The sequence below is a fragment of the Schistocerca cancellata genome, chromosome 7, assembly GCF_023864275.1.
Source record: "Schistocerca cancellata isolate TAMUIC-IGC-003103 chromosome 7, iqSchCanc2.1, whole genome shotgun sequence".
NCBI lineage: Eukaryota > Metazoa > Arthropoda > Insecta > Orthoptera > Acrididae > Schistocerca > Schistocerca cancellata.
In genome coordinates this window covers 198,083,754-198,106,116 of record NC_064632.1, presented here as the reverse complement: position 1 = coordinate 198,106,116, position 22,363 = coordinate 198,083,754, and the positions used below count along the sequence as shown (strand labels likewise).

At 37.6% G+C, this 22,363-nt stretch overlaps 1 protein-coding gene across 1 annotated transcript in view; it reads left to right on the top strand.

The window, feature by feature from the left end:
* The window catches only part of LOC126091955 (T-complex protein 1 subunit theta), a 115,619-nt gene that overhangs the window by 14,510 nt on the left and 78,746 nt on the right, over positions 1 to 22,363 (top strand). Inside the window, exon 2 of the mRNA XM_049907292.1 lies at positions 6,293 to 6,595. Within this exon, the coding sequence (XP_049763249.1) occupies positions 6,293 to 6,595 (303 nt within the window). The remainder of the gene's footprint in view (positions 1 to 6,292; positions 6,596 to 22,363) is intronic.

Genomic DNA, 22,363 nt, shown 5'->3' with positions numbered 1-22,363 from the left:
TGCAGAGGAAGTGTGTGTGTGTGTGTGTGTGTGTGTGTGTGTGTGTGTGTGTGTGTGTAATACACCACTTGTACTAAATATGTCCCATTGCTTTAGTTTCCTTGCTCGCTTCCTTGTATTATGCATGAGTTTAGTGAGTTTTACTTTCTTGCAAATAACAGCAGCATACCACAAGTTCAAAATCGCAACACAGTATGAATCCAGTGTGCAGTTTCCCTTGTAAAATTTTGGAACATGTGATTAGGATGAAAGTGAGGGAACTTGGTGCACCCTGATCTGATGTAAACGTGAATTAAAAACAAAACAGTATAAATACAGGCAAGGGTATACATAAAAGTCTAACAGAGCAGTGTACAGTGCAGCTGAGTGGCTGTGTGTGTTATATCACTTGAAATGCATATTTTTGTAATACACAAGTTTAAAGAAAACAAATATGGTGCGTAAATTTCCATGGCAGTTGCTCGGGTTGACAGTGTCACCCAATCATGTCACAATATCCGTGACAACATGGAAACATTACTGTTTCGCCACACAAACTCATAAACACCATATTTGAGGGAACGAAACATTGTCTGAAGTTTAGAAATGAAAATACCAAAAACATTAAGCATTCAGCCAAGCTAACATACACCACATTAAAGATCTCTTCAAATCACATCGTTTAGTACAATTTGTTTTTGCAAACTGTTGCAAATGTGACATTGAGGGATAAATAAGCTACCTATAGATTTTATCTTGCCATTAGCGTATGATATTATTTAGTATTTGATTATGAAACTGAAAGAAGAGACAATGTGTAAACGTTTGACTAGAGTGTAATATCCACCACCACCACTGCCACCCCCCCCCCCCCCTCCCTCGCCCCGTTTCCTGAAATCTTTGGTTGTGGTGACAGATCTGTAGTGCAGCCTGAAGTCTAAGTTATTTCTGATTGATAAGTCTAATGATTACAGAACATAGATTGATAGTAAACTGGAAAAAGACAAATGGAATGAGAAGTAGCAGAAATGAGAGTAGTGAGACACTTAACATTAAAATTGATCAAAAAGTCAATAACCCTTGTTAAAATAACCCTTGATGGACAAAGCAAGGACAACATAAAAAGCAGGCTAGTAGAGGCAAAGAGGGCATTCCTGACCAAGATAATTGTACTGGTATTGAGCATAGGTCTTAATCTGAGGAAGAAATTTCTGAGAATTTACATTCTGGAAAACCAGAACAGATGAGAATGACAATTTGAAATGCGGTGCTACAGCAAAATGTTGAAAATTAGGTGGGCAGATGAGGAATGAGGAGGCTCTCTGCAGAATCGGTGAAGAAAAGAACGTATGGGAAACACTGACAGGAAGTAGTGACAGGATGATGTGACATGTTAAGACAACCTCTGAGGTACTAGAGGACACTGTAGAGGGTAAACACGTTAGGGGAAGACAAACTGGAATATATCCAATGAATAACTGAGGACATAGGGTGCAAGGGCTACTGTGAAATGGTGTAGCTAAGGAGAGGAACTAACAGCAAGCCACTTCAAACCAGTCAGAAAACTGATGACACAAACTGCCACTACCAGTCAGCATTCCACTTTCCAGTGCTGTATGGTAGCTGCTGAGATGGGCAGTTTGGACTTCAGTTCCACCACTGATGAAGAATAAGACTGCCCTATCTTCATGTTGGAGCTTGATTCTGCATTATCTGCAGCTTGTGACACATCACATGGCCACAGTAGAGTTCTGTATAGTATGTTCTGGCAATCTCACAGGGTGGAACAAAGAACTCCTGTTTGCCCTTCTTAATATCATTTGGGTGTCTGGACACTTCTCCAAATTGTTTTAATTCCCCTTTTAAAACCTGTTATGATCACACAGACCTGAGTAGTTATCATAGTGTTGTCCCCATTAGCTGCGGGGAAAGACCTGGGAGCAGATGGTCAACCGGCATTTTGTCTGGCTCTTAGAATTCAGGTTGCTTCTTAGTTGGTTTCAGCATGGGTTCAGGAGATATCACTCCACCTTTGATAACCTAGCCATCCTGGAGGCAGCTCTACAATAAACTTTCCTTTGGCGGCATCACCTCCTGGATAGTTGCAGTATTTTAGCATAAAGAAGGCCTGCAGTAGAACATGGAGGCATCTTATCCTCTGGCAGCTCCATTTTCATCTATGTCTATGTGGATACTCTGCAAATCACTCTTAAGTGCCTGACAGAGGGTTCATCATACTTCTTTCCAATTTCTCATCTCAATTTCTGTTGATACTACTTCTTTGAATTCAAGCCACTTCTGGTCTACACTTACATTGTTGATTTGGAAGGAGTGGAGATTGTCTATCAGAAAGGCATCAAGTGAATTTTTATCTGCTTTTTTGAATAAATATATTTTTTGTTTATTTTTGGAGGATTTAGGGGTTACAATATTCGGTCTCACTATGATAACCCTGTGTTCACTAATCCCTATACCCATTTTGATGCTCATTATTAGCTCAGGATTATTTGTTGGTAAGAGGCCAAGTATGTTTGCACAACCATTTACAATTTGTGTGGCCTCATGAACTAATTGCTTGAAATAATTTTCAGAGAATGCATTTAGCATAATTTAGGGTGATGTTTTATGTGTACCACCATAAATGATGTTTTTGAGGAAGTCTTCCCATTTTAATGTGGTCCCTCTCCTCACCAAGTGTATTTTGGATAATGAGTTGGTGAAGTCTTCTTGGATTGCTTTGAGCTAGAGAATGGTGTCCCATAAGTGTGCCAGTAGGTGAGTTCTATCCTGTGTTCTTTGTCTGTTGAAGACTTTTCCATCTCTTGTTCCCCCCTGAGCCTTGTGACAACAACTTGTTAGTTTCAGTTGGCTCTTTGACAGTTGGATGAATGGACAGAAAAGAAGAGTTTTAAATTCTCAACCAAAATATCTAAACATTCTTTTTAACTGTTCGTCTTTTGTTCTAATTTTTCTGAGTCTAGGTTGGGGACACTTCTTAATTTTACAGTCGCGGGGAGATTCCTTTGCCACACCTTATGGACCTGAAAAGATGGCCCCTTAAACTGCTTGGTATTTTAAAATGCCTTGCCTCAATTCTTGGGAAGCACACTAAACTCATCTCCTGTTTACAGAGTGTTGGGGTGGTCTTAGTTTGATTATGGGTGTATGGATCTGCAAGACCCTCTTATTTAAAAATGTTAGACGTGGTGTGCTATGAACGGGTTGGACTGGCCACTGGGGCCTTCAGAACCAGCCCCATTTGGAGCCTCTCTACTGAGGGTGGTGAGCCACCATTCACAACAAGTGAGGACTCCTTATGGTGCAAGAGGCCTATAAAACACTGTGCACACCTGCACACCATACTGTTGCTCAGCCACCAATGGAAAGGATTTTCACAACAACAAGCAATGAAGTGGTGTGAGACTCGGGCGAAAGATTGCCTTTTAAAGATGGTGGGTGGCTGCTTTTAAAGCTGTACTTCGAGGTTGGAGCAGGTCCCCCACATTGACTTTAATAGAGGCCCATTATTTTTAAATTGATGAATTATAAGGAGGATCACACACCTGATTTTGCATTTGTTACTGTTTTTTAACATTTTAGTTGGGCGCTACAGTTTTCAAGTTGTGGCTCGAATCAGGCGGACTCCATAGGACATACATTGGTTTTTCCAACTGTCTTCAGGATTCACCTTCTCTGTGAATATACTGCACTTACTATGGAGCCCAATGCAGTGTTGAAGCCACCGGAGTAAACAGTTTCTCATCTGCTCCAGTTCCCATACTGCCCTACAGTTATTGTGGCACATATATCAGGCAGAGAATATGGTCCACTCATGCATGGCCAACTGTACTTGCTTCAACAGCAGGGGATGGCTGATATTGTTGTGCTGGGTACAGGGCCATGTCGGAATTCAGGGAAATGAACAGGCAGACCAAACTGCCAAGTAGACTTGCACAGAATGTGATTTGACACGATATTCTTTTCTCCTGAAGGCTCTCATTTCATTGGTGAGTCAGAGATCCTTGCAGTTGTGTGAGGAGTAGTGGCTGGCAGTGACAGACAATAATCTGCAGTTGTTAAAGCCAGCTATCCGGCAGTGGCATTCCTCCTGCTGATCTCACTGACAGGCTGAAGTGTCACTGACCCACCTCCAAATTGGGCACTGCTCCCTCGCACATGGCGCACCCCTGTGTGTGGTGCTTGTGGTGTGCAACTCACTGTGCGCCACATTTTAATTGAATGCAGTTCATATTGTGATAAACTAGCAGAAGCAGATATAGGTAAGGACCTGATCTCTCTCTTAGCTGATGATGAGAAAAGTGTGATAGTCTTAGTTGTATGGTCTTGCAACCAGGCTAATCTTTTAGGTTGCAGATTTCACTGTGTTGCAGAATGTCTAGTTCATCCTTTTTCTTCCAGTGATCATCCAGCCACAACAGTGTGCGTTTCTTTTCAGTAACTATTCCGTTCCTTTGCACCCTTTTACTTTATTTGCAATGTGTTACCCGCTCTTTCACCCTGTCCCCCCCCCCTCCCACCTCCCTCCTCACCCCACCTCTCACCTATCATAGAATGCACTCTATCTTGCTAATGTTTTCAAATCTTGTCTGGTGAAAGTACCAACAAAGCTATCTTTCCTTCTCATTCTGTCCAGTAAGTCTCATCTGACCTAGAGTTCTGGGCAGCTCTCCTGTAACCCTCACCAGTCCTCCTCCTCCTCCTCCTCCTCCTCCTCTCCTCTTCCATTTCCTTCAACTCTTCTGCCAGTCAGAGGAGCCACTGGTTCCAAAAGCTTGTGCATTTCTACATTTTTTTCCCCTGCTGCCACTTGTCAAGTAATTTTTTATATTAATATAATAGAGGGAAACATTCCACGTGGGAAAATATATATAAAAAACAAAGATGCTGTTAACTTACCAAACGAGAAAGCGATGGTATGTTGATAGACACAATGAAAAACACACAAATACATCCACAAATTTCAAGGATGTGGGTTTTAAGGGAGAGAGTAAAGTCTCATTCCAATCCCGGGAGCGGAAAGACTTACCTTAGGGGGGGGGGGGGGGGGGGAAGGACAGGTATACACTAATGCGCTCGTGCGCGCACCCCCCCCCCCCTCCCCACACACGTTCATATACCTGTCCTTTTTTCCCCCTAAGGTAAGTCTTTCCACTCCTGGGATTGGAATGACTCCATACCCTCTCCCTTAAAACCCACATCCTTTCGTCTGTCCCTCTCTTTCCCTCTTTCTTGATGAAGCAACCTTGGGTTGCGAAAGCTTGAAATTTGCTTGTGTGTTTTTCATTGTGTCTATCAACATGCCATCGCTTTCTAGTTTGGTAAGTTAACAGCATCTTTTGTTTTTTATATATAATTTTTTATTTAGGTTTACATATGTGGTTAGGGACTATGATACCTAACCTTCAAAGAGTTAACCATGGGAGCTTGTTTTTTGTAATTGTCTACTAAAGGTTTACAAAAGCAATAGTTTTTGTGATAGTTTTCTTTTATTGAAATAATGAGCTTTTTCTTGACACCGGCTGGGGTGGCCAAGCGGTTCTAGGCGCTACAGTATGGAACCGCGCGACTGCTACGGTCGCAGGTTCGAATCCTGCCTCGGGCATGGATGTGTGTGATGTCCTTAGGTTAGTTAGGTTTAATTAGTTCTAAGTTCTAGGGGACTGATGACCACAGTAGTTAAGTCCCATAGTGCTCAGAGCCATTTGAACAATCAGCAGTTAAGTCCCATAGTGCTCAGAGCCGTTTGAACCATTTTTTTTCTTTACATTCTCTTGTAATTCAGCTGATAATTTGTATGAATTTTTGTGATATTTTTGATATTTGTTATTTGCTTCTGTTTTATGTTCGAAATTTTAACATACCTCATGTCTTCTCTTTTGAAGTCTGCCAGACAGGTCTTTTACATGAATTTTAAGTGGGCTAAATTTTCAGCTTCTTGTGTGACAATTAGTATCAGTTCTTCTAAAAAGTCTCTTAATTCAATGGTTCATGCAATTTCTTGATAACTGTTGTTTCTGATTAACTGATGTGGGTCATAATTCTTTTTTCATTGGTTCCATTATCTTTTTCATTAGAAGTGTGAATTACTGTCAGTCCTTCTTTAAATTTGTTATGTTGTGACAGTCTTTATTGTTGTATTCTTAAGATTTATATCAGTTTTATGCAGTATCTTTTTTGTAAGAAATAATGATCTATGGTGCCAGAGCTACACATGGAGCTATCAAAGTTTGTCTTAACTTTCTCTTGAATTTATTTGATCAGCTTTGGTTAACCTTTTTTTCTCAATTTTCAGTATTTTTCTGGTCTGGAAGAAGCTGTTTATCGAAACATAAATGCATGCAAACAGTTCTCACAAACAGTAAGAACTGCATATGGGCCAAATGGGATGAATAAGATGGTGATAAATCACATAGAAAAACTGTTTGTTACAAATGATGCAGCTACAATAATAAGGGAGTTGGAAGTGGAGCATCCAGCTGCTAAATTAATGATACTTGCTTCACAAATGCAGGAGCAAGAAGTTGGAGATGGCACCAATTTTGTAATTATTCTTTCAGGAGCTCTGTTAGAAGCAGCTGAAGAATTACTGAGGATGGTGAGTTTACAAAACACTATTTTATATATTGTTTTATTTAATGTGCATTTAATTGTTTTATTTAATGCATCACTAAAAATTAATATTTATAATGGTTTCAAATTGCTAAATAAAATTTAGACTGCAAATGTAGTGTATTGAGCCCTCTCTCATCACCGTAATATCTGTTGGATTGACATGGAAAACTCTGAGGACATTCTTGAACTGTGTGCTGGACAGTGCTTTTCAGCACTGCAGTCACAACTTGGAAAAGTGATTTTCTTCCACTTATGCAGACAATCGGAACAGCTGCCAGTGCTGGTTCTTATTCGGTTAAGAACTGAGCAGATCTTGCATGGCAAGTTAAGACTGTAAAATGTATAAATTAAAGTCTGTAGATAATCAGGTGTAAAAAAAGTAATCTCAGTGGCTGCTGTGAAAATTTCCAATTGGTTGGATAACAAAACTTTACTTCTTTGTAATCATATTATTTGCATCAGTCACTTCATAAAGACAACAGTATTTGTCTTTCCAGGCCATGGCTGATGGATTTCATGTCAGTGCCATGGCTGGAGTAATTTGTTAAATCCTAAGTCTAGTAGATGGTTAAACTTACTGCACCATCTACTGTTGTACAGTAGATTTCCTACATTCTCGGTTAATGGGTTTACAGCATGGTTGAAATTGGGGTACAATCATAAGCTGAGGGTGTAAAGAAAATGGGGGGAGGGGGAGGGGGAAGGGGAGGACGGATTTCATGTGATACATTAATGAGGGGGAAGAAGCAGAGACAGAATATATTACATAGTTTTGGATGACCTTTCAGCGTTTGGTGAAGGAGAATGTTAAATTTAACAGAGAGAGGAAGAAGTGGTAAGGTTACTCACATCAGATTTTCATTCTGCTGCTCAAGGTTTAAGTTACATTACATAGAAAAAACTTCACTCTGCAATGTATCTGCCTTTATGTCTGATGGAGCTAGATGGTGCAATAGTTAAAACGATGGGCTTATATGCAATACAAGCAGGTTTCAAATTGCTGCCTGTTCAGTAGATTTAAGTTATATAGTGTTTTCAAATCACTTCAGCTAATTCCAGAATTATTGTTTCACACAGTGTGGATGATTTTCTGTTCCTTATCCGGCTCAAGCTTGTGATTCGTGTCCAACATTTCATTTTTCTTGAGACTTTGTCGTAGAATTCCTTCCTTCTATTATATCTTGAATAACTGTACACAAAGTAATTCCCTATAAATCTTCTCTCTTCCAGTCCCTGGTTTTGTGTGTGAGAGATTGCATCATCATCTTGGCAATCCTCTCTTGCTGGTTTTACTACATGCTGACTTATACTTTTTAGTTTGTAGTATTTAAAATTCACAATGTTCATATGTATTTTTCTGTGTTATAGATGCTGCACTGTTTACATCCCCTTCCTGTTATTTTTGACTTTTCATCTGTGCTTTCAGAAGTTTCCACTAATTTTGTAGGCTGTTCTTTCTTCTGAATCTAGTAGTATTATTTGTGACTGAAGAGAACCACCACCTTAGAAACTACCAGAAGTGGGACAGTTGGACTAGGACTGACAGGGGAATGATACATTAAAAATGATTTTTTCCTGCCAGTTTCATTAGAAAACTGTGGTATTGGTATATTTTTCAGTTGTGCATCAGTTATCTAAAAGAGTATTTTCTATTTTTCATCACCCCATTGTGAATGTTTCTTAGTAGTTCTTGCCCGATTTACCACATTTATTGCGTGATTCTCCTATTTTCACTGCCCTTGGAAGATTTTTCTGTGCATCTTTTAACTTTTCCTGCCAATATAGTCCTACAGTGTGGATGCCCTAATCTTTGTTCTATTTTCCTGCATTTTAAAAATAAGTATCCGTTTATTGCCAGAAATTGTAACGTGATAATTTTGTGTGGAATACTAGTATGAGTCCTGTGTATTACACGCTAGGGCCTTGCAACTGCATGGCCTATCAATGTGGCCTGTATGTACATGTGCTGTGTGAGTGACAGCGTGAATATGCTTTGCGAATACCGGCAAAAGTTGCCGAAGAATACTGATTCTAATCTCAGCCTCATGAGTGCATGTACACCAGCCCCATGGCTGGCACAGTCGCAAGAGGCCTTGTCCACAGTCATGCGGATTTCATGTGCTTGCATTCACTTTCACATATGTTGCAAATTTGGTTTGTGCACATGTGCAGTGTGCTTTATCACCGGGCTTATTATTCGTAAATAACAAATATTATGCAAAACATTATTCACTTACATGAACAAAAACACTTACTTGTCATCTGTGAATAAAAAGTGTATAGAATAATTGATAAATTTAAAATCCAGTTGCATTTATTGTTCAAATTCTTTGTAATTTATTAAACGAATTTACTTTTCATTTCTTTTAAATTAGTTTTCAGGACAATTCTTTTGCAATGCCTCATGAGAAACTTTACTTGATTTACAGACATTTATCCTTGTGACTCTAAAGAAAATATGCTCTACACGTGCAATGCACTCCTGAATTTGTCTTTAACTCTGCAGTAGGCACATGCTGTATTGTTACGGAGTTAGGTGCGTTTGGGACTCCTGTCCTGCATTTGTGTTTATTAATTACTCATTGAAATGATTATCAAATTTTCTTTAGTTGCTGTTTTTATGTTTCTATATGTATAGGGATGGAAATAAAACACAAATTTCCAAAAAAATATTTCAATAGTTTATTTCAGAGACAGTTAACACATATGATGTGCAAATGAGGTACACACACATCCGCCTTTTACGTTAATGACACCATTTTCTAGTTGACTTAGTTTTCTGTCTTCCACACTTGCAGCAACGTCCTTTGGAACCTTCTCGGGGATTGTCTTGTGGTGTAACTGTTGAATTTATGCCCAGTAGAACACGTTCATGCTGCCGTAATTCAATGGGAGTTTGAGGGACAGCAGATCTGTACTGAATTTGAGGTTTCATCATTTCCCAGGCCAACATCAGCAGAAACTCCATTCTTGTCAATGATTTAGGTGTTCTAGAATTTGCTCGGTATATGCACAGTGTGTTCATGGCAGAAACATTAAGTAAATTACAGAAAACAACCATAGACTGCATATGAGTGTTTCATGACACATCATTTTTTTAAAATTAGTTAATCAAGTAAATCAACTCAAATCTTTGTCATACTGTAAAAAGTTACAATTTCTTGTTTTAGTGAATCTCTTGTATCTTTATCAATGGTATCATCATGATGTAATGTAGATACCAAGAGAACAGCTTATTTAACTTTAGGACAGTATGAAACTAGTGTGAAATTCTCTTGGAAGCCAAATAAAAAAGAATATTGAGGGCTTTGCTAATTAAGTAAAAACTTCTGAGGATTTCCTTCTTGTTCTTCCAGAGTGTTCCAACGTACATTAGTCTCTTTTCTTCTAGTAACTTTTGCTCCAGTGGTACACTGGTGAACCAGTTGTCACCAGTAATTTACAGTGAGTCCCGCTGACAGGTTCCACTAATCTCAGTACTACATCTGTAGGAGAATTACTGTGCTTGAAAAGACCCTCTTACTGAGTGCCAGCTTAAGTTTCTAAGTTGAAAGTATAGACAGTTTTAGCATCTACCAAAGCAAATGTCTGAATGCTGTATTTGGCGGGCTTTTTAGGAAGATACTGTCTGAATTGGTATTTTCCTCAAAAAGAAAGTAACTGTTCGTTGACAGTCAAATATTCACTTGGAACAAAGTGTTTTGAAAAATTATGAACAACAGTCTCAAAAATGTCTCTAATTGGGGCTAATTTATCAATTTCTTTTTGATGGCTTCTGTTCCTTAAGTCATCAAAACGTAGACATCACAGTAGAAGTTTAAATCTTTTTTCACTCAGTTAGGTAACAGAATTCCAAACTACGGCCTGTGGGCCGAAACCGGCCCGTGAGGGCCGGCAGACCGGCCCGCGTTAGCTGGCTGGTCATCCCTGGTATCCGGCCTGCCAAATATTTGAGGTGGTATCTACACTGCCAACAATTGAGTTTCGAGGCCTATCGCGACCAATAGACTGTGATATTTGCTCTGCTGCTACCTACAAGACTACCTACAAGACTACATAACTAAACTTATTGTTGCACTGCTTGAAATAACAATGCGTTGACATACTCTACCTCTGTTACGTCTTGCAGTAATAGTGTTGCTAACAATGATTTTGAGATTTCGTTAACTTTGCAGGACGCTTTCGTGAAGAATGTGCAGTGACATACTTTTTTGTCGGTGAAATTTGCCAGAATAAAATACGCCAGAATTTCGGTCAGGTTCGTCCACCAATCAAAATTATGTAATTAAATAAAAATCGTAGTTCGTTTCAGTGCTAGCTATTCCCACAACTTTAGATTTTTGCGATTGCATCTTTCCTTTAGCCTTACATTACGGTGATCGTGGAGTGCTAGGGTGCTTTAATCCCACTAGGTAGATCTTGGCTTTGACTTCGTGGAGGAGTCAATGTGGCCTGTGAACTAAAGTTTGGAGACCCCTGCTCTAGAGTTATCCCAGAGCATGCTAGTGTTTTTTCTAAAACTTCTTATGGTTCCTATTAGGTAGAGTATGCCAAAAAGTGCTCTTATTTCAGTCTCATCAGTGAAGCTATCATCTCTGTCTCTGAAATGTGCTTTTCAAATTTCTTACATAAATATTTGTGCAGCTAACTATAATTTTGAAAATGCTGCTGTCTAAGAAAAGATAACTTATCTTCAGAAAGTATTGCTGATGCTTGCATCTTGGGGCCAGGTAGATGAGTTGTTATATTCTCTGAGCTTGTTCTCATGTTTCTTTTAGGAAAAGACATAGACCACTTTGTTTTACTGTCCTTCTCAAGATAATAGGAAGTAGTAGTAGACTCACCATTCTTATTATCATATTCATCTGCAGATTGTTCAGTTTCAGTATCACGATCGCTTTTCATTAGTTGATCATCTTCGTTTGAATCAGATTCTTCAGAATCAAATACGTCATTTTCATCACTCTCTGCATCTTCTTCGAGCCACCTCATCCGCACTTCAGGGTCAGAAGACACATCCACTCTTGTTTTGTTCAGATCTGACGTCACTAAAATAAAAACATGTTTATGATTATCAGTTTCTGTAAATTATGGTACGTGTTGAAGGCTGCATAAGTAATCACTTTAGTTAACGTAGATATTTTATTCAGATTAATAAAATTTTTTAATATTGTACTTACAATGAATTTAGTGTGAAAAATATTAAAAAAAAAGAAGACACCTACCATAAGAAATTGTTACGTAGATAGGCATGTGGTGGACAGTTGTACCCCAACTAAAGTTCAACGTCCTACTGCTCTGTGTAGCTGTCCAACTGACATTAACTGTTAACGGATCTTCAACAATGCATCCTTTTGAAAGGTAGTGAGTGAGGGAATGCTGCAACTTTAAATGTAACGGAAATAATCACAATGTAAAACCGCTGGGTAACGGGTGTATCCACGCACCCACTCCAGGGTTAATCATGACTTCGACGTTTGACTTTGTTTACAGTCTTCAACAAAAATTGAGAAATCATCAATTCTGCTGTAGTTTCTGGCAGTTAATTTGTTGTAATTCCATTTTAACTCCACTTTTCAAATCATATTACAAATAAAATCTTTTTTTTACGTCGTAATGTCATTTGAAACTCGTGACCTGATTTCTTTGACATTTTTGTGGCTACTACAAATCTGACATTTGTTGTAATCCTCTCTTGATCGTGGACAGTAATAGAGGTGTGACCTACTCATCTTTAAATGGTAGGTAATACTTTGCTACAAAAATTGCAGTTGGTGTAGAAAGGTGAAAAAGTCTTCCAGTTGTCTCTTGACACTTTTAGGACACAAAAGTTGCAAGTGTGCTATAGTATTATGAACTCTTTTATATACTTGCACCCAGTTTCCCTTCTGAAATTTTTGAATTCAAAGCTCTATTTAATACCATAGACAGATGTCTGATGTCCATGTTCTAATGGAAAGCCTACTCAGAATTAATCCTAAAACACTTTGGATGGCTTTGGATGTCCAGCATAATTCCATAAATGTTTTGAGAGACTTTAGATTTTTTGTTTGGTGGTGATTTAGTCATTAGGAACCACTAAGTTATTGCTTGGGTCACTCATTTTGTAGCACTACAATCATGAGTTCTGTAGTTCTGTAGTTATATCAAGGAGATGCGCATATCCTATAGTTTTAGCTCTCTAAGAAAAAGTGTTGAATATTGAGAGTTTTTTTATTGGCTGCATTCTCATTGTTGGTGCTTTTGTAGAGTTCATGTGCCATGTTAGAAGTGGGAGAGGGAGACATATTGGCATGTACAGAGACAGTTGAAGGGGCCCAAGTCAGTAGAGTTAAAGGTGTAAAGCACTAGCCAGGCCATCTGTGGCAGCTAATAAAAGATGACATACATTTTAGTCAGGGCAACTGGGCAGCTGAGAATTCATGGCTCTGTGCTGCCAGTTGTGAGCAGGTTGCCTCTTGGACAACGCATGTGGCTGCCTTCAGTCTCTGCGCACTTGTCGAAGCACCGAACTTGCTTGCATGCTGAAAAAAATTTCATGACTACTTTCAACAGCTTGTAGAAGATGGGAATTTCCATTTCTGGAGAGAGATACAGTTTGTATTCAAATTTATAGCCCTCTCTTTCTGGCACCTTATTTTGTAAGACACAGCATTGAGTTATTATGGAAATGGCAAATTTTTCTCGAACATCCATTGGGTGAAGAAAAATCCTCCGTTCTTGGTTTACGACCTTTATGGACAGTTTCTTGCTTGATTATTCCCAAGTGGTTTACTATTTGTCTTGATTCAAATATGTACCAGTAAATGCTTGGGATTTAGTGTAATCAACACATATGACAAGTGTTCTTGCTATTGATGAGCTATTTTTGATCTTATCTATATGGCTTAAATTTGAATCACAGTGTTACCTTTAAACAACTTTCTATAACAGACTCTTTACACTTACTGTTGATTATTTTCCTTTACTTTCGTCACATTTTTCCACTTTACTCATCATCTACATTATTTTCATAGTTCCTATTGATACTACTCCACATAGCTCTACTGCTCAAGCTGACAGAAAAAAAAAAAGAAAACCACATATTCATGCTTGAATGGAGGAATGCAAATTGTTAAAACTGCACTGCCCAGTAAATGTTAATCTGGTCACAAAAGGACTTCATGTGGTATATATGGCACCCTCACAACTGCCTACACTGTCTGATACAGGCGTTATGGTTACTTGGGGCACTTAGCAGAATTACATCGGAGTGCAACAACAGTAATAGTTACCTTCATGAGAGCTGTATGCCCACCTGTTTTTCGTCTAGTGCACACCATTGTACTCCACGTAAAGAGAAATCATAATGAAATTTCCTGGTAGATTGAAACTATGTGCCGGACCAAGACTCGAACCTTTGCCTTTCGCGGGCAAGTGCTCTACCAAGTGAGCTACCCAAGCACGACTCACTGTCCTCACAGCTTCAATTCTGCCAGTACGTCGTCTCCTACATTCCGAACTTCACAGAAGCTCTTTTGTGAACCTCTGGAAACATCCCTCAGGCTGTGGCTAAACCATGTATCTGCAATATCCTTTCGTCCAGGAGTGCTAGTTCTGCAAGATTCACAGAAGAGCTTCTGTGAAGTTTGGAATGTAGGAGACGAGGTACTGGCAGAATTGAAGCTGTGAGGACGGGTTGAGAGTTACGCTTGGGTAGCTCACTTGGTAGAGCACTTGCTTGCGAAAGGCAAAGGTTCAGAGTTCGAGTCTCGGTCTGGCAAACAATTTTAATCTGCCAGGAAATTTCATACCAGTGCACACTCCACTGCAGAGTGAAAATTTCATTCTGGAGAAATCATAATGACTGATGCAATACACAGCATTGCTGCTTTTGTTTTTCTCTGAAAAGGATATGTTGCTATTCACCATTTAGAGAACATGACACACACACACACACACACACACTCTGTCTCTGTCCATGTGGCCAAATGGCAGCAGCAATCTGGTGTGGATGGTGGAGAGTTGGGTTGGCAGTATGGGGTGGGGGAAGCTGCAGGGCAGCTTGTGGGAGCATGTGGGGATATGTGTTGGGACAGGGTAGGACTGCTGGGTGCAGTTGGATGGTTTTGGGAGGGGGAGGAAGGAAAGTGGAAGAGGAGGAAAGTAGATGAGGGTAAAAGGATCAGTGGGTGGAATAGAAGGCTGAGTGGTGCTTGAGTGGGAGCAAGGAAGGGGATAGGTAAGTGGAGGACAGGGACTAGCGAAGGCGAGAGGTTACTGGAGCTTAGGATATATTGCAGTAGTAGTTCCCACCTGTCCACTTTTGAAAAGCTGGTGTTGGTAGGAGGGATCCAGATGGCACAGGGTGCGTAGCAGCTGTAGAAGCACATCGTGTTGGGCAGCACGTGCTACAACTGTGTGGTCCAGCTCTCTCTTGGCCATTTATGAAAATTGACAGCTTGTTAAGCCATTTATGGAAATTGGCTGCTTGTTAATTGTCATGCCCATATAGAAAGCAGCGCAGTGTTTTGCAGCTTAGTTTGTGGATCACATCACTGCTTTCACAGGTAGCCCTGCCTTTGATGGTATAGGAATGCCTGTGACGGGACTGAAATAGGTGGTGGTTAGAGGATGTATATGATGGTGTTGTATCTAGGCCTGTTGCAGGGTTAAGAGTTGTGAGGCAAGGGGTTGAGAGCAGGGGTGGTGTGTAGGATAGGGCTGGACAAGGATATTGTGTAGGTTTGGTGGGCAGTGGGTTACCACTGAGAGGGGTGGCAAGCATAAAGGGTAGGATATACCTCATTGCAGGGAATATTGAGAGGTAGTCTATTCCTCATTTCAGTGTATGATGAGAGACAGTCGAAACCCTGACAGAAATGTGATTCAGTTGCTCCAATCTGGGTGATGCTGACTCACGAAGTGAGTGCTCCTTTATGGCCAGATGATGGGTTTGTGGGAGATGACTGGAGCGACAAGGCATGTGAGACACCGGAGATGTGTTTCTGTATGAGTTTGGAAGGATGATTTCAGTTGGAAGGCCCCATTGAGACTGAAATATGCTATCCCGGCTGAGACACAAAGTTGAAATATTGTATCCCGGCTACGACACAAGTTGAAAATATGCTCACTATTTTTTATTTACTTAAATTTGCCATATTTCGTGACAGTACCTTTTCCGTTAGATGTTTACACGGCGATATTAGTCTTGGCTTCAGTTGTCTAAGTGTGATTCCACAATGCATCTTTGTCCGTTGCAGAATTGACGTGGTTCAACGTGTTTCCCTCATTTTGGTGTTTCAAATACCAATTCTTCAAATGTAGTTTCTTCTTATAGTTAATACAAAAAAAGCAGTAACATAATTCAAAATTATTTATGACGGCGACCTTCACATTGTTCTACCGTCAACACACACCAAGAGTTAACTGCAGACTGACTACAGTCAAAGACGACTCCAGTGTCAAAGATGTTTTACACAACACACAAGTTTCCACTTGTAATCAGTCTCTTTGCTATTCTTCAATATATTTACTAATAGTAGTCAATATGCTTTCACTCTAAAAAATATAGGTAAATTAACATATAATAAGGCAAATTATAATAAATTCTGACAAAAAATATAAGAAAACATTTACAATTCGGTATCGACAAATACGGTAAAAAAAATAACATATCTCCCATATCCATTACAACTGCTTCCCAGGGCTTTTGTTTTTATGGACATATACAACAAAATCCCGACCACACTCGGTAATGGATCTGTATTACACAATTAGTACATTAATGATGCAGTCTGATAACCTCTACCAAATTTGGACTCTTTAAATCTGTGGACTTGTTACTGGCTGTTGTTACAATGATCCTTCCCCATCAATCTCATACACAAAAAAATTCAAGTAAAGAAATTATTTGACATGACAAATATACATGGTATAAAACATACATGAGAAAAATTCTAACATACAGCATACAGATTGAAAATAATAGAAAGGTAAAACTCATTTCCTAGAGTAAGATTTAAATTTTTTTTATATCAATGTTAATTTCATTATGCTTACATATTGTACAATAAAAATGATACTGGACATATAGTGTAGTGTTTTTTAAATATATATTTGCCTTTATATTTTTACTTCTGATTTTTTAAATTTTTTTACTGATGTTTTTTCTTTTGTATATTTTTTTGCTTATGATTTTCTTTTTAATTTTTTTACTCATGGTTTTTTTCTTAAGATTTTCTTCTTTTAGTACAGCTAAAGATACATCAGTATTATCTAAATGTTCTGCAATTATTTATGTACACTTGCCTCTCTACTACAATATTACTACAAGTCACATTCTTGTGAAGAGTACTTTCGTTCCCCACAACATCAGTATAAACAACAATAAATAGCTCATATATCATGAGGCTTTATCTAAAATTGGTTTTGAAACTTATACCTCTGCTGCCGTCACCCACAGGAAGACTTAGCTTCCAAAAATTAGAAAAATTCAGAAATGCTCACTAGGGAGACTTTTTTGTAAAAAAGTAAAAATAAATCTTTCTCATTTTTTGTTACAAAAGTGTTTTTTCATCAGTTTCAATTAACATGCGACTTTAAATTATTAATTTATACATGCAAATATACATACTTGGTTGTACAGGTAGTTTTGTTCTAACAAGCATATTCCAGTGGAGGACTTTTGTTTTAGATGATAATAGGTTATTTAAATTTTGAAATTATGATTTCTGTTTATATAGTTTCAAAGAGACAACATTCCTGAGACCAAATAATTTCTTTGACTTAGGATACACCAAACGATAAGCATTAGGGTGTGGATTTTCTATGACTTCAAAAGGCCCAATATAGATATCAAAGAATTTTTTAATTTCTGAAGTTAACATTTTTGATTTTTCATGAGATTTGACCAGAACAAGATCCCCAATTTTGAAAGTGGTTAATTTTACCCTATTGTTATGTCTTTTATTCCTCTTTTCCCCTTGTTTCCTCATAGTTTCCCTGACAATATCTTCTCTCTCTTGCATAGTTAAAGGTGTACATTTAGGAAATTCAGTAAGTTCTGATATAAGATTTGGAGATCTAATATTGAACGTAATCTCATACGGTGAAAATCCTGTGGAACTATGTTGTAGGCTATTAATAATATTTTCAAAATTTCGAATGTGCTCAAACCAAGTTGGATGTTTATGCCTACAATAGGTTCTACAAAGTCCCCCAATTTCCCTCATATATCTTTCTGCAGGATTGGTGGACGGAGAATAAACAGATATAAGTATATGCTTCAATTTTGATCTTTCAATAAACTTTTTCCAAATTTTAGAGGTAAACTGTGAACCATTATCTGATAATATAGCTTTTGGTTTACCCACCTGTGCGAAATAATCTCTTTCAATTTTTATTATAATTTCATGGCTAGTAGCTTTTTTCACTGGATATAGTTTAATTAATTTTGAAAATATATCTACCATAACAAATATGTAACAGTGACCACCTTTACTCTTCAGTAACATTCCATATAAGCCCACTGCGATAAGATCTAAAGGTTTTTCTGGAATAATGTTTTGCATCTCTCCACCACATCTTTGAGTGCTCACTTTAACTCTCTGGCATTTGTCACAGGTTGCCAATGCTTTTCTTACCTTCTTTCCAATATTGTAAAAATAAACATTTTCTTGTATCTTTTGAATGCACTTCTGTATCCCACAATGACCAAAACTTTCATGTATGTAAATGATTAGCTTATCAGCATCTGCCTCTGGCCAACGCAGTTTCCAATTATCAGAATCTACATCTGTTCTCCGAATTAAAATCCCCTTATGTAATTTGTAAAATTTATCAAGTTTCTCATACCCCTTCTTGCCTAAACATTCTTTGATTAATTTCCAACTCTGATCTAAATTTTGATTTTTTCTAATTTTGTTACACATAACTCTAATTGTTTTCTCATTTTCCACCCCTTTCAAGTATCTAATTTTAAATTGCTTTTCCTCCTCTTGTTCAAAAATCTCCTTTTCTCACCCAATTGGTAACCTTGAAAGTGAATCAGCTACTACATTCTCAGAACCTTTTATGTGTTTGATTTCAAAGTCAAACTGTTGCAGAAATATTGCCCATCTGGTCAATCTACTGTGGTATAATTTGCACTCTTGTAAGTAACTCAAAGCTTTGTGATCTGAAAATACTATGGTTTTATGTCCAATAAGGTAAATTCTAAATATTGTAAAAGCCCAATGAATTGCCAAAAGTTCCTTCTCTGTGACTGTATAATTTTTCTCATGCTTGAGCAACATTCTGCTTGCAAATGCTATGGTACAATGTATCTTAACTCCAGTCTCTACTCTTTCTTGAAATAACTCTGCTCCAAGCCCATAATTACTGCTATCCGTGTTCAAACAAAATGGTAAATTAAAATCAGGTCTGTGTAATAAGTGTTGCTTCCTCAACTCTTGCTTAATTTTATCAAACTCTTCCTGACAACTTTCATCCCAAACCCAAACAGTGTTTTTCTTAAGTAACTGACTTAAACATGGTGCATTCAGACTCTGATCACTTATATGTTTTCGGTAATAACCGCATAACCCAAAGAACGACTTTAATTGTTTTTTAGTCTTAGGAATAGGAATTTCTGAAATTGCTTTAATTTTTTCTGGATCTGCCAAAATTCCCTTGTCTGTGACAACATGACCCAAAATTTTAATTCAGAAACTGCAAATTTACATTTCTCTAATTTCAATGTCATCCCCCCCCCCCCCCCTTTTCTAAGTTTTTCACAAACTGACTTCAAAATCGAAAAATGTTCCTCCCAATTTTGCCCTGTAACCAAAATGTCATCTACATAAATTATCAGTTTAGACGCAAGTTCTTGCCCCAGTACATGTTCTAAAGCTCTTATAAATTCGGAAACAGAAGAATTTAACCCAAATGGCACAACACAATATTGGTAACTCTTACCATTGTACAAGAAAGCAGTATATTTCCTAGAATTAACCGAAAGTGGTACCTGATGAAAACCCGAAGTTAGATCCAAACTTGACATATATTTTATATCTGTAATTTTATAGAGTAACTCATCAATATTTTCGGGATGGTCTGTCTGTCTGAACAAAATTTTGTTTAAGTGTCTAGAGTCCAAAACCAATCTTACTCCACCATCTTTTTTCGAAACTACTACTAGAGGATTATTATATGCACTGATACTCCTTTCTATTATATTACATCCTTCCATCTTTTTCAGCTCTTTCTCAACAGCAGGTCTTTCTGATATTGCAATACTGTATGGTTTTATGAAAAATGGTTCATGAGGTTTTACCTGAAGCTCACACTGATAACACTTTACCCTACCAGGTATGTCACTGAAAACATCACTGTATTCCCACAGCAGATTTTCTAACTGTTGTTTTTGCTCTCCTGATAAATTTTGTGTTTCTGAAATTTTCAAATTTACTAAATTCCCAAATTCAACTTCATCAGTATCAGATCTATGAGTTTCAATATTCTCCAATCTATTTTCTTTTAGTAAATTGATACTGTCAAAATTTCCATTACTCTGATCACCAAGTGTGTTCACAAAATTTGTCTGAATGTATTCCCTTTCACTAGTTTCTATCAAAAGTTTTCTTCCAACCCAATCAAATGCTGTATTTACTTTTACTATCCAATTCATACCCAAAAGAAAATCTTCATTAAACTCCTGAATTACAAAACATCCATGTGTGAACAACTTGTCTTCAATTAAAAATGTCACTAAAGCCTGGCTTTTTACCAATTTACTGCTCTTCCCAGTAGCACCTTTTATCTTTACCCCAACAACTGGCATTTCAACAAAATCTTTCCCCACTTTCAATTTCTTGCTTAACCTTTCAGATATTCCTGAGATCTCACTTCCTGTATCAATTAAACATTTACCAATCCATGACCCAATTTGAACTTTTATATAAGGACTGCAAAATTGATCACTTTTCTCAGAACCTGTATCCTCATGTAATAAATCACTTTCAATTTCCCCAAACCTATACTTATCAGAATCATATGGTATATCATTACATGTATTATTTGTCACAGTTATAAAATTTGCACAAGATACAAAATTGTCATTAGTACTCTCTATTATCTCAAATAGCCAAGAATTTTCATCAAAATCACATTGTGTACTATTGAAGTACTTATCTTTCAGCTTTTCAAAAATAAAATATCTCATCTTTTTCCACCACTCAGGACATACAGTTTCACATACATTAATAAGCATCTTTCTAAAGTTCTTGTCAAAAGAAATAGTTTCACTGTTCAGCCATAGATTCATAAGAAATGTGTGTGTGTCATTAGTATCTGTAAAAGTTTCACTTAGGCTAGAAGTTATACATGTGTCGTCATTATTTGTGTAGTCAGATTCTTTACCAACAACATCAAAATTCACACTTTCACCTACACCCAGCTTGTGAGCCTTATTCATCCTGGTAACATCCCTGGGAATTTCTATAATATTCTCACTATTTAATTCATTTTCAACTATGTGTACACCCAATTCCCTATTTAAACTAACGAAATACCTTTCCTCAACATCATCATCAATACCATTACCATCATAATCAACTTTATCATCAACATCATCATCATTATACATATTCAGGTCATACACATTCAAATTATTCCCCAAAATATTATTTCCCCTTTCTAAAGTTACCAGATCCCTTTCACCAATATTTTCATTCTCACAGCTTGCATTTTCTCTTTCATTCACACACGCCTCTGTACTACTACAAATTACATCATCTGACAGTGTTGTTCTTTTCTGCCCAAGTGTAAAACTCTGTTAAATTAAATGAATCACAATTACTTTTATCTTCTGTATGTTCTTGTGTACTGAAAATTTTATCTTTATCAATATCATCATTATTTTCCTCTTGAAATTTCTTCAATAGGTAACAACTAATGACCTCATGTGATAGCTTAGGTTTGGAACTGTCATGTTTGGGTTTATGATAGTCACATCCATTGGTCCTTTCATCATGCTCACCTTCTGCCTCAACCTTGCGGACCTTCAAGGGGGCGTCTACTCGTTTTTTATTTCCTGAATTACAACTGGTTCCTGCTTGAACTGCTGACTGTGGTTCTGCCAATGTCTCTGATCAACATTTCTGTTGCCATTCCTATGCCAAACATTACCTGATTGTTGGTAGTTTCTATTGTACTGATCTCTAGCAAAATTTCTGTGATTTTGATCCCTAAAGTGTTCTCTATTTTGTTGATTATTTCCGCGAAAATATTGTTCTTGTTTTGGATAAAAATTATGGTCCTTCTTTTGAAAATTGTTATATCCCCCTGAATTTTGACTGACACCATGATAATTGTTTTGTTCCCTTTTTTGAAAGTTATCATTTCCCCAATTTTGACCATTACCTTTCTGAGTAAACCCACTGTGTGTTCTTGTTGTTACCCTATCCAACTTTTCAATATAATTGAGAAACTGCTCTACATTACTATCAGGACAATGAACTAAACTCAACTGCATTGCTGATGGCAATCTTCTCTTTAAGGTATCAATTTTGATCGTCATCCAAAGGTTTTGTTAAATGAATAAGTTTTTGAAGTTCACTTTTGCAAAATTGTTTCATGCTCCCATCTGATTCTCTATAGTTTCTCCCATTCAAAAATTCACTTTTGATTCTAGTTTGTTTAAGATCATCCCAAAATTTTTCCAGAAATTTTGATTCAAATTCTGAAAAGGTCATCCCCACAGTTACAATCTGGTTTGCCCAAGTCAAAGCTT